This window comes from Lepisosteus oculatus, chromosome 7 (assembly GCF_040954835.1).
Source record: "Lepisosteus oculatus isolate fLepOcu1 chromosome 7, fLepOcu1.hap2, whole genome shotgun sequence".
NCBI classification, from domain to species: Eukaryota; Metazoa; Chordata; class Actinopteri; order Semionotiformes; family Lepisosteidae; genus Lepisosteus; species Lepisosteus oculatus.
This window is the reverse complement of record NC_090702.1, coordinates 13276076-13303849: the sequence shown is the minus strand read 5'-3', so window position 1 is coordinate 13303849 and position 27774 is coordinate 13276076. Positions and strand designations below refer to the sequence as shown.

General features: G+C 37.9%; 1 protein-coding gene across 5 annotated transcripts in view; it reads left to right on the top strand.

Annotated features, from left to right (window-relative positions):
• The window catches only part of shank3a (SH3 and multiple ankyrin repeat domains 3a), a 639129-nt gene that overhangs the window by 567224 nt on the left and 44131 nt on the right, over positions 1-27774 (top strand). For all 5 annotated transcript variants that reach the window (XM_069192202.1, XM_069192204.1, XM_069192203.1 and 2 more), the window contains 2 exons: positions 264-339; positions 21613-21695. In XM_069192202.1, the coding sequence (XP_069048303.1) occupies positions 264-339; positions 21613-21695 (159 nt within the window). The remainder of the gene's footprint in view (positions 1-263; positions 340-21612; positions 21696-27774) is intronic.

Sequence of the window (27774 nt, the reverse complement as noted above, 5' to 3'; positions counted from 1 at the left end):
GCCCATAGATTACCAAGGGCAATTAAATCAGCTTTGCATGTTCTGTTTTGCTTTCTAATTTAAAACCATTAGAACTTAACAACCTCTCTAATTGTCAAGACAAAATTATCCCCAAAGCCTTAAAACAGACATATTTAAACCCTAGTGTTATCCGGGCTAGCAAAACAAAAATGTAAATGTCTTTCTGCTTATTGTGAGATATTTTTGTGACTTCCTGTAACAGCTTTACAAGAATTTATTTAGTTGTTTGTTTCTGTTTTCAGAAACCCGGGAGGACCGAACAAAGAGGCTGTTCAGGCACTACACTGTTGGCTCCTATGATAACTTTACATCATACAGGTATGTTTTCCATCAAGTCAGAAGATGTTTATCCTTTAAAAACGTTTATTCATTTTCTTGTCTTGAATTCACAGCCTAAAAATGTCCCTACCTGCTCCAATGCAAATCTTTTATTCCATCTTTATCATTTAACTACTGTACAATATGTAACTGAGCTAATAAGCAATCAATTGCATAATCAACAAGCTGTTTGTGATATCATCTCTGAGTCAAATGTTCTGTGTTTTGGAATCCAGGTTATGAATAGAAACCTTAGTCCTGATTTTATATTTCAGTAGTTCGACGGTCCATTCAGTTGCCTTATCTAATGTTTTAAAGCATCTCTACAACTTTCAAAGTGTAATCAAAATGAGAAACTAATTTTAAAGGGAAGCACACTCACATTCAAAGCATATTAGTTTTATGCTTTAAACCTGAAATGCTATTTCAGTACCTGGTTTAGAAACATCAATTTAATTGCATCTTTTTTGCATTTAATTTATCTTGTTCTTTCAGCTCTGGTTCTAATTGTACTCTTGCAATCAAATCTGTTAAAGTCATACTCCCTGATGAAGCATATCTATATTGTGTTTTGTGTTTTTTCTGCTTTGTGTTCTTTGTTTTCTAAAGATCCAACTAAAATATAATCAGTCAACTAAACAAACTAAACAAAAACTATTGTTTTAGATAGCTGCAAAGTATCTGGTTGGTGTCATTTCAACTGTTTTTATACAACAGCACAAACCTGTTTTGAGTGTTTCATGCTTCATAGTTGCTCAGATTCATTGCCAAAGCCAAAACATTGAAAAGGCAACATCTGTTGGCAGAGGAAATCAAAATATTCAATGTCAGTTACCTGACGAGTACAACAAATTCTGTGTCAGCCCAGCTTTGCAAAATGCTTCTTAAATTGGTTACCCTGGGCTACCAAGCTGTTCGCTTACGATGACCGATCCTCTTGTCTTTCGGAAAAGTGTTCTGTGGTGTTTGGAAGCCTGATGATGACACAAAAATGTAGGTTAGGTAGCCTGGTATAGCCTGTGCTGTTGCTCTACTGCCATCTTCTGGTCAGTCTCCGTGCAGCTTCCTTTGGGCCACCAAGAGTCAAGGGTATGCTTTCTGCAGGTGGGAGAATGGATTTCACACTGAAAAGACTCCTGCAGCTCTTGAGACATGAGACCTCTGTACAGTCCCACTGGAGGGATCAGAAGAATAGAATAATATGATTTTAAGCTTGTGTATCAAGCCATGCTCAAAATTGCTTTTAACAGCATAAGTGTATAGTCAGTCCATGGCTTACCGAAATACCCCTTCATGCTCTCTATTCATCTCAATTGAATATGAGGCTCTTTAGCTGCATCTAAGGTATTTTATCTGCTGGGTTCTACATCTTTTTTCTACTCATCTTCCAGCAATGATCACTAAATCATTCACACATTGCACCATCTAAGAGCATAACAAAAGGAAACGTGCTACACCACTTCTTCTGATTGACCTGTTAAAGACATTCTCCACATGAGCCACTTATCGGACTCGCAACCTTGTAAAACACAATGCTATGAGGGCACTGCTAGGCAAAGAAATAAGATCCATTCTGCCCACTTTTCCTTGTTATCCGCCCACCTGGATATTTTCAGTGTACACTGTCCACGTGTAATGCATGTAAGACAGGAAGGTTTAAAGATTTTAAAATAATACTGTCGATATACACCTACATTAAAAGAGTAGCTTTACATAATGATGTAGATGATGCTTAAGAAGAGCAGGTTAATGCATACATTCACAGTTAATGATCTCAGCTTTCTTCATATCTTAAATGCATTTCAATAATTTTTTATCTAATGTTTTATTTACTATTTAATGGTTACTGTTAATTGTACTAAGAAGAATGAAGAGGCACAGGAGGCTGATGATAAAGGAGTAGGTGAACAGTGCAGATGTCCGTAGTGTGGCGTGCATTTTCCCCGCGGCCCACTAAATCTGTAACAGGTTTTTCTGGGAGAGTAGCCTTCAAGTTCTAGAAAACCTTGTAGCCAATGAGGGTTTTGCATTTTCTATGATTTAATTTAACTCTTTGAGAAATTATACAAATCTGGAAAAAGGAAAAACACACAGATGTATGTGTTCAATTACAATAAATATTTATTTAAATAAAAGCAAATTGAAGCCACAACGGTCATTCCATTATATTTAGAGTATTTCAGTAGTTCTATAGAGTCATTGAAGACATTTAACAGCTTCAGGCCGATTGTGCTTTAATTAGGATTTACCAGTGCAATCCAGTGTAACCTTGACTTGAAGTGTGAATAGGATCACCTTTGTGGTTTCAGATTATCGTCGTCCTTATTTGTAAAAAATGTTATTGTTGTCATCTTTAGCTATGGTCAATTTATCAATTTAATTGTATGTACCTTGGTGTCCTTCTGACTATTTACAGTACACTCCTTTTCAAACAATTTATCATTTTTTATCAAATATTTAGTTTGTTGCAAATCATATTTGTCAAAATTTTAAGAGTAGTATTGTCAAATGCTGAAATTGGGTAGCTTCTCAAGCCTCATAACACTAGGGCCCTGGGTTTAATTCCTGGGGTGTTATCTGCGTGGCGTTTGTATGGCCTCCCTGTGTTTTTGTGGGTTTCGTCCGGATGCTCCAGTTTCCTCCCCCAGTTCATACTGACATACTACTGTACTGGAAGCTTAACTGGCTTCTGGTTAAAATGTCCCTGTTGCGAGTGTGTGCATGTTTGTGTTTGTACAGTACGTGCACTGCGATGGGTGTTTCCTGCCTTGCTCCTGTTGCTTACTGGGATAGGCTCCAGCTCCCCCGCAACCCTGTGTTGATAAAGCGATTAAAAAATGTATTCTTTATGTGTATACAACAAAATCATTCCCCCTCTTTTGCTGTGAAAAACATTTGCAGTTTAATAACCAGGAAGACATGTATACTTTGTAAAGCAAATCATATCTGTAATGTATAAAAACACAATGTTGGACTACACTTACAGTAGGACAGGATGCTTGAATGACCACAAATAGAAACAATTAAAAGACAGTTGTTATATTTTTTTTGTCTGACACTTACAGTGGCCAAGATTTTGTAGTACTATACCTGAACATGCACAACACAAAATATACATTCACCTTGGTGCCATGTGCAGCTTATTTTTACTTTTTTTTACTATTTTTACTTGGTTTATTCACAAATATAAAAATATTAAAACTTTCAACAAAATGTAAATCAGTCTGAGAAGGACAATAACCCCTTATGTCAGTAATTCCAGTATGTCTTCAGCAGAGGGTGCCAGTTCTGTTAAAATAAAATCTGAAACATGTAATCCCATAATAAAACAGCAGCTTCATCTAAAAGACTCTTGGTTTAGCCATCCAGTTCTGTCCATTTATCATAAAAAGGGTTGCAACAACACACTTAATATAAGAGAAAATAACGAGTAGTGATTTATTTCAGTGAGGCTCATTAACATGGTTATTAGTCCTACTGCCTCACATCTCCTGGATTCAATGATGGCTGAGACACTTTCCGTGTGAAGTTTGCATGTTCTGTATATTTTGTCTTGGTGTGAATTACCACTCACCTCTCATTGGCATGCTAACGAGTCATCTCTAAATGGTCCTTTAATGTGTGTGTGTTCCCTACAGTGTCCTGGGGTCATATCCAGAGCATAGTCTTTCCTTTCTCCTTATGCTTTCAGGGTTGGCTCCAGGCTGCAAGCTGTCCCCTTGTTGAATAAGCACATTTCTATTAATAGACAGATGAATGGCTTATTAGCACAGTTATGTTGTGTCAGCTCGTCTCTGGTCTGATTAGAGGTTGTTAAGATCTAACAAAGTGTCTGAACTACTTTCATCAGATGAACTCCTGGAAGGTCTTTGTTCGGTCTTTCCCTGAAAAGATATTAAATGATTGTAGTTTGGACACTGCCTTTTGTAAGTGTCACTGTAAAAACTAGTTTTTGTGGTGTATGAAGATGCAACAGAGATAAAAACATGTCTACAATATGGAACTGAGAACTCTGTCATCTGATAAAAGGAGAATTACTTGACTTTATCTGTGGTGTAGCCCCTAGTGAAACACCATTCGAATTCCATAATTTCCTGAAGATTCTAATAATATTTCCTATACTGTAATCGCCTCATAAGAAACTCATTTATCATTTCAAAGCCCAAGGATGAAGATACTTAGAATTCCTTTCCACTCTTTTTCTCTCATTGTTTTTTTTCACACAAATTCCAGTATTTGGGGAGCTTGATGTTGCACAGTATAGTGTGCACTAGCTTTGTCTAAAGGGCCCAGATCACATTGCCAGAAAAAAATAATATTTTTCACCCATAACAACTCAAGCTTTAGCAGACAAGACATATATGAAGGATATGAAGGATGTTGTTTATGGTACTGTATACTGTAAGTAATGCCATCTTAATGATAGGCTCATTAGCCAACTCTGGATGGTATATAGTCAGCCTCAGCAAAAGAAGATATTTTGGCACACATACCATCGCAATTAAACAGAAAATACTTCTGATACTATAAAGCATGTCTTATTTGTGACCAAATACAGTACAGTAGGTACAGTAGAGTACCTATACAAAGTAAAGTATGTCTATCCTGATGATCAATTACCCACTAACTACCAAACATGCTAGACAGATGAAACAACACCACTTGTTTAAAACCACTTTTTTATGCAGGACTATGGGACTTAAACAGCATAAACAGTGATGATAATGAAAATGTTGGCAGTACACGTAGATAGTCATCATCTCACCTTTGCTGGGATGAGATAAAGATAAAAAGAATAACAGTTGGTTCTGTATCAGAGTGGGGGTGGTCTAAGAGAAGAGTTACTGACAATAACAGTCAATTACAAATTTAAATATGCTAAATAAAGCAGAATTAATGTTTTTTTCTCAGCAGAAAAACTTAATGATCTGTGATGCATTCAATGATCCAGCTTTTATTCAACGTAATTCTGAAGTCCTGCATTTCTGTAGTTTTCAGGCAGATTTGAAAAGGCTGTACAAATGCCAGCAGATTTGTTTTGTTTCCCTTAGATAATTCAATGTAACTAATTATTCATATTTCTAATTATTGAATGTAAATATCTAGTATTCACATTACTGAAGATAAAAAATAATGGCAGGGCGATCAACTGTCTGCAATCCATGTTTCAATAAAAATCATACTTCTACATTGCTCATGTAAAGTCAATAGTAGTTCAGGTGGGTAGCTGCGTCAGCATGCGTAGGCTGCAAAGGAACAAGTAATAGGTTTATTCCATGCTGAAAAAAAGAAGAAAGAGAACACAACGTTTCGGCCGTGGAGCCTTCTTCAGGTGTGAGAGAGACAGGGCAGTAGGCAAAGGTAAAGTAGCGGGAGAACAAAGGTTGAGAGGGAGGAGGAGTGAGAGGCGGGAGCAGGGGACAGAAAGAGAGGCCAATCAAGAGGTGTGAAGTCAGAATGGGTGCAGAGAGGTGTGAAATGAAACTTCCAATGAATGGAGAAAATTTAAAAGAACAGTAATCTGTCGTTAAGGGAAGGGAGAATGTGTGATCCTAGCTGCAGAATAATTTTAGTTTCGGTGGTCTTTCTGATGTATGAGTTCGGAAAACCGTCTTTGAGAACACAGACGGAGAGATTAGAGTGGTCGTGGCCGTCAGAGGTGAAATGAGAAACAATGGGCTTGGAGAGATCTTTAATCTTCACAGCCCTGACGTGTTCTCTGAAGCGGTCTCCGAGTCTCCTTCCTGTTTCCCCAATGTAGATGGCTGGGCATTTACTGCAAGAGATACAGTAAATAAGGTTGCTGGAGGTACAAGATGCTGTCTGGGTGATCCGGAATTGTCCTGAGGGGCCTTGAATGAGTGTGGTGGTGGCTGTGTACTTGCAGGTGATACAGCGAGCTCTTTTGCAAGGGAAAGTGCCTGGTGTGGATGGTTGCTGAGGGCGGTCAAGGGAGCTGTGGACAAGGAGGTTACGCAGATTAGGTGGTCGGCGATATGAGATGATAGGGCGATCAGAAAAGAGGGCCCCAATGGAGGGATCATCCTGTAGGATGGAAAAGTTCTGGTTAATGGTCCTGGGGATAGGAAGTGTGTTAGGGTGGTAAGGAAGCACCAAAGGAATGCGGTTGTTACGGCGGGAGTTCCTGATCGGGTTGATGGTCCGGGGGGTGTTTTTGGCTCGGGCAAGGGCCCTGTCAATCACACTGCTGGGGTATCCTCTGTTGATAAAAAATGAGTACATTTCGAGGGCTTGGTTTTCGAAGTCGATGTCGTCGCTGCATAATCGTCGTAACCTAAGGAACTGTGAAAAAGGAAGAGAGTTTTTAGTGTGGTTGGGGTGAAATGAGCTGTACAGGAGGTAGCTGTGTGAATCCGTGGGTTTGTAATAAACTGAAGTGGACAGTCGGGGGTAGTTGATAGACAAGTGGATGTCTAGAAACGGAAGAGTGGTGGAAGAAATGTTAACCGTATATTTGAGGGACGGGTGGAAGTTGGTGAAATGGTGCAGGAAAAATTCAAGCTGATCGTTGGAGCATGTGGCGGCACCGACGCAGTCATCAATATATCGTTTGTAGAGGTCAGGGACATAGCCAGTGTAGGAAGCGAAGAAGCGTTCTTCTACCCAGCCGACAAAAATGTTGGCATAGCTGGGTCCCATTCTGGTGCCCATGGCAACTCCACTGACCTGTTGGTAAAAAAGATTATTGAAAGAGAATGCGTTCAGTGTGAGGACCAATTCTGCAAGGCGTACCAGGGTGTGGGTGGGTGGATCAAGCACTGTGCGTTTGTCCAGCGTGTGCTTGAGGGCTGTAAGGCCGTCATTATGGGGAATGACGGTGTACAGAGATGTGATGTCCATGGTAAAAATGTGGCATTCGGTACCCTGAAATTGGAAATCATTGAAAAGTTGGAGCGCGTGGTTGGTGTCTTTGATGTATGAGGGAAGATCTTCAACCAGCGGTCTCATGAGGCTGTCGAGAAAGGCTGAGATGTAAGTAGTTGGACAGTTACATGTCAATAGTTGTTACTTAAGAACTGCAATTAGCTTCTCTGAAATTCCACCAGGGACTTGAACATTCCTGTGTGGTCCATTTGAGAGGGTAACACAAGGTACATCCACACTTATCTGGGAGGAGAGGGAAATACAGTACATGGAGGATGAGGGGTAAAGAGGACTGTGGGAATAAGATGTACAGTAGTTGAAAAGCCTCAGTTTCACATTTACCAGTGTCCATGGTCACAGCTTGGGTGTCTGCTAGACTGCCTGCTATAAGTGGGAGTTGTGATGTTTCTCATTTGCCACTTAAACAATACCCCATGAATTTACACTTCATAAAGAGCCACTCAGCTTAACATAAGACTTTATACTGTAGGTTGTGGTGCTGATTTGGGGTTTTAAAATTGGATGTTGCCTGGGTTTAAAAAAAATGTGAACCAATCAATCACTCCAAACAGGAAAATATATGGTGACTGCACTGCAGGGAATCTTAAAGGAACCAACAGCTTGTCTGCATACAGTGCCACTAAGAATTTTCCTGCTGTTTTCCTTTTTAGGAGTGTGTTAAAACTAATTGGAAAGCACCTCAGAACAACATGTTGAGAAGTGTCACAGGGTGCATCAGGGTTCTTATCAAAGTTCCAGTTTGACATATGCCTTTATGACTTATATCAAACTGTTCAAAAACAAGAGGAAAAGAATAACTTAATTTACCGTACACTTTACAGCCTAACACTTTGATGTGCACTGAAAAGGTGCATCTACCTTTATGAGCTTCCTTTTCAATCAGCAGCTCCTAGAGCATAGATCCAGGATGAACCTGCTCTTACGTTTTTTGACATCGGCTCTCATCATGACTGTCCTCTTTTTCTCTCCTTCATGTTGTCAAGAACTGTCCTTTTGACAAACAGATACAATGAGAAGTTCAGTCACACATACAGCTTCATCTTTTTCTTTTCCCTTGGATTTTTGAGAGCACATGAAGAGTTTAGTTCTTTTATTAATTAACTACAAATAAGCCAAATCAAAAATCTATAGTTTTGCTCTGTGTGCAAACAGTTGTGGGACAACATGCAAACATACAGTAGCTAATTGAGTGGGCTTCTTTACCACTGGGAAAAAAAATATAATGGTACAGTTTTATTGATGAGTGTTTTTCAAGATTTTTTTTTTATAAAACATGATATATTAAAAAAATCTTGAAAAACAAGATAGAAGCAAAAAGAAAATGAAAGAACCAATGCCAAGTCAAAAGAAAAATAAGCCTAAATTAATTACAAATTAAATGCTTTAAAGCAAGTTTTAAAAATGTAAACAGTCAGTGATGTAAAGTACTTTTAGTGAGCAATGTGAGCATTAGAGGACATTCAAGTAAGCAAGACATTACTGTAGTCTAATCTTGATTAAATGAATGCTTGTAGCAATAACAACAATAATCTTTCATGCTTAAATAAGCAATTTATACATTTCTTAAATCTTGAACACAAAAGCCATCTTGGGGGAGATTTAACCAAAGAATTGAAAATCCTAAAGGGGCTTCATAAAATAAACTTCCCACACTACATCAAGCACAGCACAGACACCAATCCCAAAGGACATACTGTAGCTGGAAATCTAACTGGAATTAATTCCAGGAATTTAGAAATCACTAAATGCAACTAAACTAAGTGTATAGGTTACAACTTTTTGTTGTAACTTTTTGGGAATACTCAATAAGGGTTATATTTCAAGACATCACTTGGCCTGTATGACATAATGTGTAATTATCTCCTGCATAGTACTGTAGATCTTGCAGGATACTAGATCTCCAGGTATTGATTAGCACTATCAAATTCGGTTTTAAAATCACATTTATACTCTAGATTTTCTAATATTTCTGTTTAATGACCTCTTCAATTCCCACTGCTTTTTTATTGTAATTTGCCTTAAGATGAAGTATCATGAGAGATGCTATATGAATTAATAAGCATTTATGATGAGGTGTTACACCTGAAGAAGGCTCCACAGCCAAAATGCATCTTTTCCTTTCAGCCTGTAATAAACCTCTTCCTGTTCTTTGCATGCTGATGCAGCTGCAGTACCTACTAGAACTGTAGTTAAACACGTAGACTTTAAATCAAGGCACTTCAAAATTGCACAATGCATTAGCAAGATCTCATTTAGAATGTTGTGTATAATTGTGGTCACCACATTAGAAAAATGTGTTGCTGCTCTGAAACCAGTCCAGAAGAGATAAACCAGATACATTCCCAGACCTAAAGGAGTGCCCTACACTTATTGGCTAGAAAAATGAATCCTTTTAATCATGCAAGAAACGGCAAGAAGGGAACTTCATAATATCATAACAGTGATATTGCATTGTATTTCTTCAGAATCAGTAGTGAAACTACTTTAGAAAATTGCTGGATGAAATCCTCACATCAATTAGCTTCTTAAAACCATACGGTTTGATGGACCAAATGGCCCTCTTTTGGTTGTAACCAATCTTATATACTTCTAACTAACATGTTGGTTAAGAATATAATTTCTGTCACAATTCACACACACTTAGCAGCTGCTGTATAAGCATTATCTGTACAAGACATTATTTATTCCTCTTTGACATTGCATTTGGTCTCTAAGACTCATGACTAATTTCACTGTTTTGTTCTGAAACGTACAGTATGTGGGCTAAATTCTCTTACCAAATGTGTCTATATTTGTTACAAAGAAGAAAATAGGTGTTGCCAAGATACAGCCATTTCATCTGGAAACACAACAAGTTTTTTTTAAACATTTGCTAGTAAGCATTACTATGTGGCAGCCTCCTCTTCTACAGGGAGCAATACACAGGGAGCCTTAATTGTATGGTGAGGAAATTTGCGAATGTCTGTTAGAAGGTGATGAATTACAGCGATTCCATGTTTGAAAACAAATATTTCCTGAAAAAATATTGCTTTTTTTTCAGTTGCCCCTACGCCCCTTTGATGTTCAGACCAGCTTTTTTTAATCTCCCGACCAATACCTGCTGGAGCTCCCAGTGTTTAATATTATTCTTGGTGCAGATATGAATGCTGTCATAAATCTTGTCCTTGACAGATCGAAATCGAAGGAGATGAATGCCCAGTTTCTGCTATCTACAGCTTTGAGAAATTGTCTGATCTAGGTATGGGAGATGTATGGTGCATATTTAACCCCTCAGCCAATTAATTTACTTTTTTTGTTTTACTAGACATAAATCATACTCCAGGGTTTCTTATATTTTCACCCCCAGGCTATTTTTTCAGTGGTACACAATGCTGGGATACTACCCAGGCTGCTATAAGCTCACTATGCAAATTTCTGTGATATATACTAACTAATAAATTTTCATGGGCCTCCTGCTGGAATTTTAATACCATATTATTACGAAATGAGACATTTCAGATGCTGTTTCAGGCTAAATTGGAGGAGGTTTTTTTTTTAATTGTAACCATGGCTAGGTTAATGACCCCTTCATTCTATGGTATTCACTTTGCTATTTATGACTGCATTTTCTTCACAACTACATAAATATTACCAAAATGAAAAAGTTACTTTTCTAAAACAGTTCTCAACAGCTCATTTTTTATTACAGTGTATAGCCAGTGTATAGAAAATCAATCTTGTTACAATTCATTTATTTGTTGCTTAAACATTAGACGAAAACTAAGCCATTTTCTAGCCCTGATCCTCAGTAAGAAAGTATTACTTTTAAACACAATTTAAAATATTATCTTAAATTACACACCCAATTATTTGTTATAATCAGGAAAAGTGTGTAAGATTTTGCCACTCTTTATCCTGAAGATATACTGGGGGTGCCAATGGTACATCCCTGCCTGAGCTGTTCAGGACATGACAAAGGACAAGAATCTGTGGAATTCAGGCATACCCTCCTGAATTTTTGCAATTATTGTACATTATTTTTATTATCCTGTTATTCTGCCAGACTAAGGTGCTATTGTGTCAGCAGGAAATGAGTGTGAGACCAAATTCTTACACCTTGAAAAGACAGATTTTATTGAAGTGATAACCTCCACCTCCCCTTACAGACACTGCCTCCCCTCTTACACCAAGACGTTGAAGTTTTTGAATCTATGTCTGGTGTTAGATGATGGTGGATTTGGATTTTTCCCAGAAAGGCACTCACCCAAGTTGCCAACTTCAAATCTCTTTGTTTGGCTTGTGTTTGGAACCATTACCTCAGGCTGTCAGTCAGTATACTCTAACCTGTTTCTGTCAGCAAAGCTCAACACGGTACATAACTCTGTGTATATTTTTTATGTAGACAATGTCTGCCAGTCCTTGTCTCCTAACTATTTTTTTATTTGTTTGGCACTCTATGAAGGTGCAGAATAATTCCAATTGATCCAAGTCAGCTTTGCTGCCTTTTAAATTACCTTTACCTTTGATTTTGTTTCAGGTTAAACATTTCAAATAACTTGATATTCCTTTTTACATTCTTACACAGTAAATAACTTTAATAACATTTTTAAATGGCAAATTCACACTTGAACAAATTGATATGTTTTCCCAATTTTCTACAAGCTCAGATTTCCATGATAAATATGACTATAACCCTTTTCCTTCTATTTTTCTTTCTCCTCCTGTGGCATAGTGGTTCATAACCTTGATCCCGGGTTCCTGCTGCAGCTAAGGGGTCTATTGCTTGCAGTTCTTAAAGGGGAACTGCAACACTATTTTTATATTTCAGGGTTAGAAAGACTCAGCATTGATGAGTGCATTTAAAACCTCAATGAAAGTAAAATGTACTGTACACAGTAACATGTAAAACCTAATTTAAGTCACAAAACAGACATAAAATCTTACAGATTTTCAGGTATGCACAGTGCCATGTGCTGCGATTCAGAATGAGGTCACAAAATATCCGGTGACGTTAAGCAGCCTTATTACATTGTAAACAAGGCTTGTGAATACTGTACATCGTTTTTAATCCAATAGAAATATTGCTCTCGTCTTTAAGACAGTTTTACTGACAAATACTACGTACTTGTAACTTACTAACTCTGCATGCAGATCATGTCGGAACGTTTCAGTGGTGAAATGTATGCTGCACAACCTGTACTTATTCGCCTTAATATCACATTGCATTAGTCATTACAGTGACTAGTGAGCAGGAAGGGCCATTTCACATTGCAATTTGCGCCAAGTGTTGCTCTCACCCATGGCGAGACCATCGGTTTGCGACAGCATGGCAACCATACAGTACTTTCACAAAGTTCCATATTTTTTGCTTAATGTGGAATTTGTACAATTTTGCGATTCCGGCAATTCATTTATTTTGTTACCAGAATTTAATAACCAGTCTGAGAAACTGGGACAGCAGCTCTCCTTTAAAATAGCAAATGAGATTGGTAACTGGTACCTGGTAACTAGTTACTTCAGAACTCACCTCATTCAAGTGTTGTAGCCTTAAATGTAACTAATTGCACCGCAGAACAGATGTATTGTCATTCCTCTGTGTATATTATTTACAAATTGTTCACTAATTCATCCCAGTTTAGTTTGAAATAAAGGTAAGTTGAGGAGAGATTGATTGTTGTAGAGAGCAATATTGTCAGATGTTGAGTATTCGTGAAACTCAAGAAGCTCAAGACTAAGTGCAGATAGAAGTAAACCAAAGATCCAGACAAGCAAGCAGATCAGTTAAATGCACTAGAAACATCATGTTCAGTTGGAATTAAAATCCAGCAGACAGAGTGGATCGACAGGACCAGGTTTGGAAAGCCCTACTTTAGATTGCATACGCAACATTCCAAATTCATTAGGAAAGGAAATTGTCTGTGTATTCAATTTCCAAAAAGAAATGCAAAATCTGCTAGGATGTAGCTCTGCCAAACTTTATTTTGCAGGCATTGCCTATTTCATTCAAACCTAACACTCCTACGTATTTATAGGTGTCTACACCTCCGTAGACTTCAAGATTTCATTTATTTCAGGGCTCTCCTCAGATATTGTAGATTACATTTTACCTCCATTATTACACCATTAATTGCGACTTAACATTTTGTGGAAATAGTCATGAAGACCCAGAAAACATGGCATGCCCATTCTCCTATTTCCCATAATCATGAGCTCCTTACAGGTTATTTGCCTTTCTCTGCTTCACTTTGGAGTGATAATGGGATTCACATTCTAACAGATGTTTTTAATGAGGACAATCTTCACACTTCCCAGGACTTGCGATCTCAATATGAGCTACTTTGCTCCTCTTTCTTCTTGCCTTTCCATTCTGCAACACGTGCCTATGGCATTCACTGAGGAAGAGTTTATCAGCAACAGGCAGTTTCTTCAGAATGTCAGGCCTAGTGTGATAAAACTTTTAAAGGATGTTAACTGGAGTTCATATCTTGAAATTGCCAGTACCGTGGCAGAGCTAGGACATAGTGTCTGCGTTTACTTTTGTGTTACATGGAATATATGAAGCAGGGGCACAGTCTACCATAAAATAATACCTTTCAGACAAACATTTGTACAGACCGATAATTCCCTCAATAGAATCATGACGCATGAAGCAGAAATTACACTTAACCCTGCAGACTATCAACATTTATGCTGAATTGCTCCCCATATACTGTAGGTCATATGATACAGATGAATGTAGGATTTCAGTGTGAATGCCCAGTACCACACCCATACACAGACACTGTTGCAAAGACTTACAAAACAATATTGTACTGAAATGCAGTTGTTGGGGAACTTTATTCCCCTTGTCAACAACAATTGACATTATAAGCTGTAGCTTGTACTTGTCCTTTATACCTTCAAGCATCTACAGTGTGTATCCTGAGACTATACTGTATTAGTGAATTTCATAATGTCTATCTGCCTGTCTGCAAATAGAGTTCAGTTCACTGCTGTGGACTTACTATTGTACCTTGAGCGAGGTACTTTACCCTAATTGCTCAAGCCCATAGAGCAGTACAAACAGCATTGTTAGAGATCGTACCTTTAGCCAGTATACTGTCCAGGGGTGCCATGGAAACCAGGCTGAGCTTTGGCCTAATGTAGTAATTTCAGATGCGGAAATTGCCTACCTTGTTGTTTATATTTCTATTTTGCCATTCATTTGTGTGTACATCCTTATGCTGAGAAAAGTGTATTTAGAAAAATCTTTTATTGCTGAATCATAATTTAACTCAAGGTCTCTCCAGATAAATATGGAAGAAGAGAGAATATTTCTAAAGTTGTTTCAGGAGTTCTGAGAGATAATTTATAAAAATGTCCATAATTACAATAATACCATATGACCGCCATCTCACTTGTGGCAAAATTGCTCACATATTATATATAGTAAATAACTCTGGTGCTTGACAGTTCAGTGCCTTTTTATAATCTTCTCATAAGGGAGAATCACAATTGCATCATTTTTCCTCTTATAAAGAGCTTTTCCATTGAGTTATGAAGGAGCAATGTCTGCTATGTAAAAGCCCCAATGTTTTCTTTGGCAAAAATAGCAAAGGTACAGTCAGCTGTACCTTTGCTATTTAAAATAATGACTACTTAATTTCACAGTCTAGATTTTTCAGTTTCATTGTGGTTTACCTCTGAAACTGTACAGGTTTCTACATTTATTTAATGGGAATTATAGTGGGCATACACGGCATTCATGCACTACATGGACATACACTGTACCTCTGTTTATTGTACTGTATTTGCAGCACAAGCAAAAACTGCTTCTTCTTTCCCTTGTTCATCCTGGTTCAGATATAAAGAACATAACAAGGTTTCAAACTCCAGCTGTGTCAGATGCAATTACTTCTAGTTCCTCCTATGTCATCCCACTGTATTCCACCTAAAAGTCCCTTTGACCAGGAATTTGAATTAGGCCATTCTGTCACATCAGGCAATCCTCACGATCGTAGTCTTTTCTTTCTAACCAGACCATACTTTTTGCCCTTAGAGTGTAAAACCAACAAGGCTTTCCATACAGTTGCAGTATCGACTGCAAAAACTTTCAAACCTTGCCTTAGGCTTGTCTTTTTTTACCAGAATACCATAGACCCAGTCTACCAGAATATCAATGGGAATGCTGGCCAAATACATCAGACCAGTTGGAGTCTCCCCCATTGATCCATACACAATGGGTTGTTTTTGCATATTGAATCTTGATGTTGGACAGTATTCAGGGGTATGTCACATTCTTTCAGGATTCTTCAAACTGATGGTCGGTACACACTGTTAAATGCTACTGTCAAAAGCCACAAAGTATGCTATTGATTTGAGTTCTGTGCAATTTTATCGTAGCAAAATATTTGATCACTATAAGATCTTTTTCTGAATCCTGCTTGATTCCCCCTCTGTCTTTCATCTATTGTTGATTTCACTCTGTTTGGTATTGCCTTGATGAACACTTTGCCAGGCATCGATAGCAGTCTTATAGACCCTCTTTTGCCAATTCTGAGGAAGTTTCTCACTTGACCCGATCAGAAAACCAGTTTTATAGTTTTATGTAGTTGGTCAGTCAGTAGTCGATGGCTACTGAGCCATCTCTCTAGCTTTAAGTAATTCCACAAATATATTGTCAATGCCTGGTCTTAATTTCTTAATTTGTCTGATCACCATTTAAACCTCCTCCACGGAGGGCTCCACCATAGAGGTGTCTAACCCGTAGCATTCCCTCTGTGTTGTAGCTGTCTCAAGAAACCCAGCAGGCCAAAAAACACTCTAGAAAATCTGAGTGAGACTCAGATCACATTATGTACTGTAGTATAGGATGGCAGAGTGGCAAAACAGTTAGCATTGGGTTCAGTTTTGGACTGTGGGTGTTATACGTGTAGTTTTTATGTTCTTCTGGTGTTTGTGTGGGTTCTCGGTTCTCCAATTTCCTCCCAGAGTCCAAAGACATACAGTACTGTAGGATAATTGCTTCTAGAAAAATGTATGTCTCTGTGTGTACTGCGATAGACTGGTGTCCCATCCAGGGTGTAATCTGCCTTGCTCCCAGTGCTTGTCGAAACAGGCACTAGCTCCCTTATAACCACTGCAAATTGAAAGAAGCCATTATAAATGGATGGATAGATCGATAATGCAATCTAATATACACATTTTTCACATAGAAAGTAGATACTGTAAATATCTGGTTGCAGCCAATTTATTTGGAAAATGTGACAATTTGTCTTTGTACTCAAAACCATGCAGTCTAGTTTAGGCTATCAATTAGAAATGTGACATCTACTAACGCAAATACTTTGAAAACAAATGAGGAAAAGGATGTGGAAGTGATGAAATGGAATTTTATGAGTGGTGAACTCAACGGAAAGTCTGTAAAATGTAGTCTATGTTTAGGCAGTAAAGCCTTTTTAATTCAGACTACAGTCTACCATAAGAACACCAGCAAGCACAGATTAGATTGTAAAGAGACCATTTTAAATAGAGTGAAGCTAATGAAAAATAATCATACAGTACCTTCCAAGTCCAGGAAGATCATGTTTTGGACCTCTAAGAATTATTTTTCTAAATAAATAAGTCAAAGCAAGCTTATTTGAAAATAAAATATTTGATTTATTTAAATTTCTTGCAAATTAAGTATGGTGCACCTGAGTATAACCTTGAGCATTCAAAACCATGTGATATAAAAATATTTTAAAAAATAGATTTGAAAGAGGATTCAAAGAAATATTATTTTCTCATCAGCTTCATGGTATAAATAATTGTATAATGGTATAATTAATTGTAAAACCGTACACTTGGAAAAGGTAAATATTTTAATTGATTTTTTTCCTGTTTTTTCTTGATCTGTCTTGTAGTGACTCCTAAGGGAGAAGGATTATATGTAATTTTGTAAGGTATTGTACCATGTCACTTACATTGGTTTTGTAAATAAAAACTGTTATGCCTGATACAGTCCTAGGTCTTAATAAGTAAATAGTAAATTTATATTCATTATAGATATTATTAGCATTATACAGTATGTTCTCCATTTTTAGATTTAACACACTCAAACCACAATAGATGCATTCAAACTATTTGATGAATAATTACAGATTTACTTAATTGTATTTACACAGAATAATGTCGGGGAAACTACTTTCTCAATGTTGTGTGGTAACTGTGGGTAGGTGGCAGAGATGTCTTAATATTGTCAGACAGAAAGATTAAATTACAGTATCTCTGTCATTATACCAACTGATACTTACAGTGCTAGTTGAGCCTGATGAACTGCATTGTCAGCACTGCATTATGTTGGATAAATCAGCATATAGAAATATTATGGAGATAATTGAATGACTGGATTTTTAATGCTATTTTTATATGTCCAGAGCTGCTGCACTGTTACTTGTAATTTCTGTTTCATATACCATGACTGTGCGGAAGGCACAGTAGAGGTAGAGGGAATGCAATTGCATTCCCTTTTTAATAATGTTTTATTTACCTTGATTGTTTTAAGCAATTAATACAATTTTAAGGTGGTGCACATACTGTAGATAAACAAAAGAGGAATCAGTGCATTTCATTCCAGGCTTACAGTAAATGTTCCCTAGTAATTACCCTTTAAGAGGTATTTAAAATGAATGTTGTTGGCAAAGATAGAAGCATGATCTTATCTTGTTATTTTATCTTATCAACATGTTTCCCTTAATAGAGTAGGTTACTAAAGTTTTTGTAATATACAGCCAATGTGTTCCCTGCTTCCTGATGAGGTGTTCTGTGGTTTGGCACTGGCAGATACCAGTCAGATCCTGGTGAGGGATGAGCTGTGGATGCTTTAATACCACAGTGCAGCAGGCCAGCTGTTATAAGTATTGTAGTTACAGCTGACCCGCTACTCCAGGCCATCAAGGCCTCTAATTAAGAAAATAGTCTCACCTGTGGTGAATTACTCAATGAATAGTTAATTGTTAAAGGGGTAGGAATAACAAATGTGCACATTGGTGTAAATTACAATTAGTATGTTCAAGATATTAAAGGGTGTGCACAATTTTTATTAGTGTTAATTTACTGAAGAGCAGTCTTGTGTTTAACTGAGGAGAGTTTTATTTCACTAAAGACTTGTTTTCTTGCAGTGTTTGACCCATTGTGAGTTTTAATGTGCTCTGGCCTCAAAAGCCACCTTAGAGGAATGCCTGTCACACACAGCTAATTTACAATAGTTAATATGTATCAAATCTTTTTTTGTATGAATAATGTTTTGTAATTATATTTTGTATGATAAAGAAGTGTAAGCTATGTGACACATAAAAGGTTTCAGCCATGTATTGCACAGTGGCGCATCAGAATATTCATAGAAGTTCTCTTTGATATCCAACTAACATTCTGCCACTTCTATTTTTGCTCTGTACTTGAAAGGCAGAAAAACAAAAATTGTGATTTAAAAAAAAGATCAAAAAGGAAAATGAGATTCCTTATTTTATCATGTGAGCAGCAGCAGGTATTGCGATATTTGAGAAGCTTTTCAAGCAGTAGTATTTTCCTCTTCCACATCTTCATGCCAGCTGAGAGCTGCCAGTGTGTTGACACTAGTGTTCCATATGTTTTCCACTGCGGTTTTATTACATCTTGTCATCCAACTTTGTCAGATCTCAGAACGTATGCGAGGCAGGGCCTGGTCAATGCTGGGAAGGGAGATTTCTGATGAAAGCCTGTTGATTGGTGCTGTAAGTTTGGCTTGCGGATCAATAGGTAGTGTCCCCGCTGGTCACAAATTTCTAACTATGAGAGGAGACACCATGTTGTATAATAGGAGGTGTGAGATCATGACTCTTGAGTCATTAACAATCCCAAGACACTATTCTCAAGAGTAGGCTGTTAACCCCAGTATCCTAACTAAAATCCATTTTGGTTTGTGCGTTCTGGCCACCTCCTTTAATACAACTAGTAGTAAGTGGTATGATACACCACCTTCCATTTCTAAATGAGTGACTTCACCATGCTGAAGAGTAAAGTATATTTACTGCCTTTTCCTGATCTGTGACTTTCTACAACCTTATCCCTGAGTTGTTTCAAAAGCTTCTTGTTGCCTTCATGGTTGAATCTGCTTGAAATTAACTGCTTCACTGGGGAACCTTGCACAGAAAATGCTATTTATTTTGAAGTCATTCATCCATCCAATTTCTTAGCACTTCATCCAATACATGGGGTCATGGGAGAACCAGAGCCTGTCATGGCAAGCAATGGGCAAAGGACAGAATATCCCCAAGACAGGATGCCAGTCCTTCTCAGGGCGCACACAGACACAAAGATGCACACACTCTCACCAGGGCCAGTTTCACAGAAGTCATACCTACCAGTATGTTTTTGGACTGTGGGAGGAAACTAAAGTACCCAGAGGAAACTTGGGGAGACCATACAAACTCCACACAGATAGCACCCCAGGAATTCAACTCAGAGTTTACCTAAGGCATGATTTATGTTCTTAATTTTATCATTTTACTGTAAGTTTAGAATTTGTTTTCTTTCATTCTTTCATTGTAGCCTTTACTGATATTTTACTTTGTTCACCCATAAAAGTGTTCATTTTCAGCAACCAAATTGAAATTAAAAACGTTCACATCAAAAATCATTTTAATTTTTAAAAAAACATTTCGGACATCAATGGATGATCGTGAATACCTTTTCAAGACACTGAATATGTAAGTCCATGTGTGTTTAAAAAAAACAAGAATCTCATGGACAGAGTCACAAAAGGTGATCAGCAATATGGTAGAAATAATTTCTATTGAATGCTTAATTATTAATACCCTGCTTACTGTGGTAAGCAGCTGATATGTAATTTAGTTCTGGATCTTCCTGTTGCATTTCTTTCTTTGTATGTAGGTAAAAACACCAAGTGCAATCGTGCATTGATTATCATCATCACACTAAGCTGTAAATCATCACTGAAGAACATAAATATAGCAGATTTAGTATATAGAATCAATAAAACTGATACAATGAATTTGATTTAAGGTTGTGTGTCTGTGTCAGTGTGTGCCCTGTCATAAACTGCCATCCCATTCAGTCTCTGTCCCGCCTTGCGCCTATTGCTTGCCAGGATAGACCCGGCTGCTCCACAGCCCTGAATTGGACAAAGCTGTTAGAATATTGATAGATGGATTAAATAGTAACAGAGGCTTAATAGTTTTATTTCAGGCATAGATTGACATTTATTTTCAGTTTGCAAGTTATTAAAAGGCCTTCGTCATTCTGCCTGTCATAATCCCTGCATCCTTGCTAATCCTTGTGTTTTATTTCACTGTCTGCCTTTCTATTTCTGTTGCTCCCCAGTCCGTTTTGTACTTATTCCTGCATTCCCCACTTCTTACTTGCATCGGCCGTATTTCCGTCTCTCTCTCTTTCCATCCAGCCTTCCCCTAATCTCTCCTGCTTCTCCGCAGCTTCCTCTGTCTCCCCCTGCTTGTCAGACCCTCGCTCTCACTCACTCCCTCTGCCCCTTAGTGAGTCATTCCTTTTGTGTGTACAGCTCCTCGGCTTAGCCTGCCTATAAAACTTCAGCAGATGGTTTGTGTTGGGAGGAGGGGAGAGGGGGGAGAATAAAACCGAAAAAGAAAAAAAAGGTGGCTAAGTTGCGATGCTGTGTATCCTTCTTTCTGTTAAGGGGCAGGAAGAGATGCTTTTGATGAGCCCTCAGCCGTCTCTGCTCCAGTGGGGTAGAGGGTGTGTGTGTGAGTGTACAGTGTGAGCCTGTCTGCATGTCTGTTGTATGTGTACCTCAGCATGTCTCTCGCTCTTCATGTTACTTTACCAGCCAGGGTCCGTTTGCTTTAGGTTGCCGCACAGTTCAAAGCATCTGCTTTGTCGAGTGCGTGTGTGGACAGAGAGGCTTTGTTTTCAAGCGAAGCGTTTTCTGCGAGAAGAGATCGGGGGCTTTTGATTTTTTTTTTAACAAAACCTGCTAGATGACTTGAGATGATTTTTTGATGCATTTACTTGCAAGTACAGTAAGGAAAAGAGACCGTGCCTTTTCTTTTTTAAATAAGGAAAGCCTCATCATACTTCATTCATTTGTCAATTGCCTTCTGGTGGAGTTCAGTGGCTGGATGGAGGAAAAGCTGGTCTCCTAACATGCCAGATTGCTAAACACATCCTCTGTTCAAAGACTCTTTTTTTTTTTTTTTTTTAGGACTGCAATGTTGTTCAGCTTTTCTTAGAAAAGGGAGGCTGGATTGTAAGTGGCTGCTCTTGCTTATCCACCAATGCTCTGTTTGTTCACTATGCCCAAGTGATTGTCTTGGATCATACGGACGGACATTGGGTGTCTCACGGGATGGTGCTGAACTCTGACCTGGTGGCCCTGTTCTCTTTTCTCCCCAGTGATTACATCATTGAGGAGAAGGATGCAATCCTGCAGAAGAAAGAGAATGAAGGCTTTGGATTTGTGTTGCGTGGAGCTAAAGGTAAGAAATATTAGTCGTGTTACATTATTTTGTCAAACAAAAGCTTCACACAGAGCTTTTTGTGTTTGAAGATATAGTAGTCTAATAAATCAATGTGAAAAATCATACTAATGTTTTATATTAAGGGGTGCAAAGACATTTATAAAATCTTTTTTTGCCTGTAATATATTGGAGCACATAAAGAGAACAGATTAATTGTAATTTTCCTGTTATTAACAGCTCTTTACTACTGGTTAAATGTATGTTATTAACAAAGGTCACATTGTATATTTTGAATATAAAGACTTTTGTACCAACCAATGACCTTGTCATGTACTTACAATTTATCTTATGCAACTTATTTTGGTAAGAAAGAAGAGGAGAAAGCTTAATGTAATGTTTGAATTCCCCCTCTCCCTTCATGTGATATGGAAAGTTGAACAAGTATACTAGTCTTCAATGCAGTGTGTGGGACTCTGAGATGTGAACACCTGAGTTCCTTAGTGTAATGCATCAGAAGAATCTTTTCTTTTTTTATAGTGAAAGTTTTTATCTGCTAGACAATACTACAGTTATCTAATTCATTAGCTGAAATTACAGAACACCAATAAGATAGTGAAGGCTCCTATAGAATATCTGAGATTTTTGAGAAGGTCTTTTGAGTGTGCAACCTGCTTAGCCTGGATCTGGACAGGCACCAGCTTACCAGCTTGGTATGTGACATGTGGCTTCATCCTGTGAATGACATATCATCTCACATTCCCATCTGCTCTCCACTCTGTACAGCTCTTACTAGACTTAAACAGAAGAGTGCTGGTTTAAAACCCTCACTGCAGACACTAAGAAACAATTGTTTTGGAAAGTTCCTTCATTCGCTCAGGGCACAGCTTTTCAGCGAAAAGGGTACTATTTTGGAATTCCACTCAAAATATAATATATTTATTAATTCAGTGCAGCAGGCTACTCTGGGTGTTTAAGTATTGTTTATATATAATCTCATAAAAAAAGCAAATATTGACCACACTGAGACTAGTTCCTGGTTCAAGTTTCTGGTTCAAATGAGCAAAGATATGAAGTTTCAATAGGACAATATTACAGTGCCTTGCGAAAGTATTCGGCCCCCTTGAACTTTTCAACCTTTTGCCACATTTCAGGCTTCAAACATAAAGATATAAATTTTTTATTTTATGTGAAGAATCACCAACAAGTGGGACACAATTGTGAAGTGGAACGAAATCTATTGGATTTTTGAAACTTTTTTAACTAATAAAAAAATGAAAAGTGGGGCGTGCAAAATTATTCGGCCCCCTTGCGTTAATACTTTGTAGAGCCACCTTTTGCTGCGATTACAGCTGCAAGTCACTTGGGGTATGTCTATCAGTTTTGCACATCGAGAGACTGAAATTCTTGCCCATTCTTCCTTGCAAAACAGCTCGAGCTCAGTGAGGTTGGATGGAGAGCGTTTGTGAACAGCAGTTTTCAGCTCTTTCCACAGATTCTCGATTGGATTCAGGTCTGGACTTTGACTTGGCCATTCAAACACCTGGATACGTTTATTTGTGAACCATTCCTTTGTAGATTTTGCTGTATGTTTGGGATCATTGTCTTGTTGGAAGATAAATCTCCGTCCCAGTTTCAGGTCTTTTGCAGACTCCAACAGGTTTTCATCCAGAATGGTCCTGTATTTGGCTGCATCCATCTTCCCCTCAATTTTAACCATCTTCCCTGTCCCTGCTGAAGAAAAGCAGGCCCAAACCATGATGCTGCCACCACCATGTTTGACAGTGGGGATGGTGTGTTGAGGGTGATGAGCTGTGTTGCTTTTACGCCAAACATATCGTTTTGCATTGTGGCCAAAAAGTTCGATTTTGGTTTCATCTGACCAGAGCACCTTCTTCCACATGTTTGGGGTGTCTCCCAGGTGGCTTGTGGCAAACTTTAGACGAGACTTTTTATGGATATCTTTGAGAAATGGCTTTCTTCTTGCCACTCTTCCATAAAGGCCAGATTTGTGCAGTGTAAGACTGATTGTTGTCCTATGGACAGACTCTCCCACCTCAGCTGTAGTTCTCTGCAGTTCATCCAGAGTGATCATGGGCCTCTTGGCTGCATCTCTGATCAGTCTTCTCCTTGTCTGAGCTGAAAGTTTAGAGGGACGGCCAGGTCTTGGTAGATTTGCAGTGGTCTGATACTCCTTCCATTTCAAGATGATCGCTTGCACAGTGCTCCTTGGGATGTTTGAAGCTTGGGAAATCTTTTTGTATCCAAATCCGGCTTTAAACTTCTCCACAACAGTATTACGGACCTGCCTGATGTGTTCCTTGGTCTTCATGATGGTCTCTGCGCTTTCAACAGAACCTTGAGACTATCACAGAGCAGGTGCATTTATACAGAGACTTGATTACACACAGGTGGATTCTATTTATCACCATCAGTCATTTAGGACAACATTGGATCATTCAGAGATCCTCGCTGAACTTCTGGAGTGAGTTTGCTGCACTGAAAGTAAAGGGGCCGAATAATTTTGCATGCCCCACTTTTCATTTTTTTATTAGTTAAAAAAGTTTCAAAAATCCAATAGATTTCGTTCCACTTCACAATTGTGTCCCACTTGTTGGTGATTCTTCACATAAAATAAAAAATTTATATCTTTATGTTTGAAGCCTGAAATGTGGCAAAAGGTTGAAAAGTTCAAGGGGGCCGAATACTTTCGCAAGGCACTGTATATGGCTTGACTTTGGTTAATACAGCAGCTTTTGTGTTTGACTTATTTCTGACCACATATACTGTATGTACTTTGTAATTTTGCATTGTTGAGTGCTGGACCTGGAGTTACAGTATGAGGCCATTAGTGCTGCCCAAAGGTCCTACAGTAGGTTTGATTCTGGCCTTGGGCATCTGACTATTTTCTCTGTAGCCCTGCAAAGGACTGGTATCCTGTCCTGCAGGAGATTAGTTGTGTTTATTCAAACCAACTGCTCTTCTCTGACAGAATGAGCCTCACCAGGGTACATGGCTTGCTGACCAAAGGTAGAATGGATGGATGCTAGCGGAGGGACTTTGGTTCTTGTTGTTGTAATTATAGATACAGTATTTGTACTTGTGCTCATTGCTAGCCCTGACCCTGTTCATCTCCTGAGTCTGTATGTAGTATATGTCATTTCATACCATTGGTGTTTGTTCTCAGTTGTCTCTGAGTCTCTTTGCTCTGTACTCCCTTCTCAGTTATTAACCCTTGGAGTGTCTGTAGACGTTTTGGCCATTACAGTCGTCATCTTAATGTTTTATGACTAAAAATGTTATGGCTCCTCCAGACAAAGTCATGTTGACTGCAGGATTGGCCATAGAGATGTCAAACTCTGCCTACAGTTTATTGTGGCTAGGAGCTTCAGAGGTGCTGCTCAGTTAGTCTAGTGCACTAGAGTTGTCAGCTGAGCTCTCCTCCAGCTTAGACGACATGAGACTGATTGGGGCCTCCAAATTTTCCATCTGCTGAAATTCTTCCTTACGTTCTTGAATTTACAGATCTCAGTTTTGACAATTGACTCAGTAAGAAATGAATACTAATAATAAGTGAGTTTGAGTGCAGTTCTGCCTAAACCTAACCTTATTTTTTTTAATGATCATATTTACATGATTTTACTGTTCTCAAAAATGTACATTATCTAACAGAATGGCAACATACCTGGACTCCAACTGGTTTTGACATTTTCAATAGTTCATACTGTATCTTTGTTTTTGTACACTATAAATTAGGTATTGTGACAGAGTCTTTCACATCCTCATTGCATAACTTCTGGTGAGATCTCTATCATAAACTCTTATTTATGAAATAACTTTTCGAGATGTAGAGTGTTGTCTCCTCTCCGCACCACCATTTTGTGTTGGGTTACAGAATCTACTGTAACTCACCTTTGGTTCAAATGTAGTCTTACCTGTCCATCAAGAGGAGTTGGGTGTGGAGCTGAGAGTATTTGACCTGATACTCATAGTGTAGCAAATAGTCTAGTACAGTATTGTCTTAATATTTGGGATGACAGCATCTGTATCTGTACCCATATGCTGTTGCTATGTATGGAGTTATAGTTTGCCAGCCTTGAAAATTGTCAGTAGGAAGTTCTCTGGAGAAGCTGCAGTTTATTATCTTTATTAAATGCTTTGTCTTTTCTACCCTGAACATAGTTTTCCCTTGCACAAGAGCACTTAGCAAACAGACTCTTTTTGTGGTTCGTTTTTGTTCCTGGCCTGCATTATTATGATTCCCATGACCACACCTGGACTAGCTGTCAGTTTGTTTAGACACTAGCTGTATGCATAAAACTAGCAATATACTGTATATTTGCAATTAAATTACATTAATCACAATTGGTAGAGCAACAAGCAATTTCTTAGAGAAATTAACCAATTACAGCTAAAACACAGAAGAATATGTTTTGGAAACCCTCTGCTTGTTTCTTAAGCAAAAACAAGTATCTAAAGATGGACACACAAATGTCCCAAAACAGTGAGATCTGGCCACTATGAATAATATTAGTGTCCATCCTCCATGTCATCAAAGGCCATGCCTGCTTGTTACACTACAAGAATACAGAGTTAAGAACACAGACTATGATGCACATTGCACAATATTTTTGAGAAACAACTTGTACGTCTTACTGGAAATAAAACAGGAAAATGATTGCTAATTGTAAAATTAGAAAGAAAGTTAATGTGATGTTTTGGCTGTCCTTGCAATACGGTAGCTCATTATGCTGGTACATGTTTCAAGCGCACCCACCTACCCAACTTCAGGTCCTGAATTCCAGAGCAGCACTGAGGCTTGAGAGAGGTCTCAGAACTTCCCAGCCATATTCCAAAATTCTCACCTTTACTTGTATATATTGATAATCATTTTCAATACAGCCCCACAATGTTAAAACAAGAACGTTTGGTACACAGTATTACACAGACAGATGATGTGAAAATGAACAAAGACACAATAGTGAAATGTATTCATTCTTTATTTATTGGAAGTTACAAAGCTTCTTAAAGCATGCTATATGGACAGAACACATTGCATAAATATCAAGCTAAATGTAGCTTCGTAAACTGCCTCCTTTTTTTAGATTTAACTGCAGGTCTGCTGTCAGTTAGTGGTACAAAAATCCATCCATGCAGCACTGCTTTGGAATTAAATAAATATAAGGAATGAAGGGATTGAAAGCAGTAGGAAACACCTCAAGAGCTGATCGATGTGAAATTGAGACAGCTTGATTATGCGATAAAGCATGTCTTCTGTAATGTTTAGAATTGTTATTGATTTAACCACAGAGGGATACAAATGAATTATGAATTAGTTCTGTTTATTAAAACCAAAATGCTGTACAATTCAGTCCAAGCATGGAAAGCTACTGTAACTCTTTCTAAGTAGCAGTTCTGCTGTATTTTGTGGGATGATAAACTTTCAGCACTTATTCAATCTTTGAAAATTCAAAAGAAAATAATTTTGTCTGAGAGATAAGAAGATCAATTTTTTTCCTCAGTCTTTTTATGCAACATTTTGACATATTTTGTGTACTGCATGTCTTATTTCTTGATTAAACATAATCGAAGTATAAATAATATCCCAAAATCTCATCTATCCACAATTTTGTTTTTGCTTATGATATTTAATTTTCTGCACTGTATTTTTGTTGTAAATTGAATAATTAATTTAAGAAAATGAAAAATACTTGACATTAATAAAGGAAATAAGCATCATTGTTTGTCACTAATCTATATACTCTATAAGCGTCTGTATTTCAGTGACTGCTAATAGGTAAGCAGCAATAATGCTGTATCAGGAACATCAAGGTGCCTCAACTAATGAACATTCTGTAATGTTTGTGAGAAGAATCTGAGCATTATAGACCAGAAGTTGTGATCCAGGTCTTGGTTATGTCATGCTGACTGTGGGATTTGCCTAGCAATAGCAGTCTCTTTTCAAAAGCAGAAAACATATGTGGCAAATGAAAGAAAGTCCTTTAGTCATCTAGTTTGTTTGATTTTTAGTAACTAATTTGAGAGTCTCGTTCAGCCATTCCCTAAAAAAAAGCCATGAAATTGACTTCAGCAGTTTGTT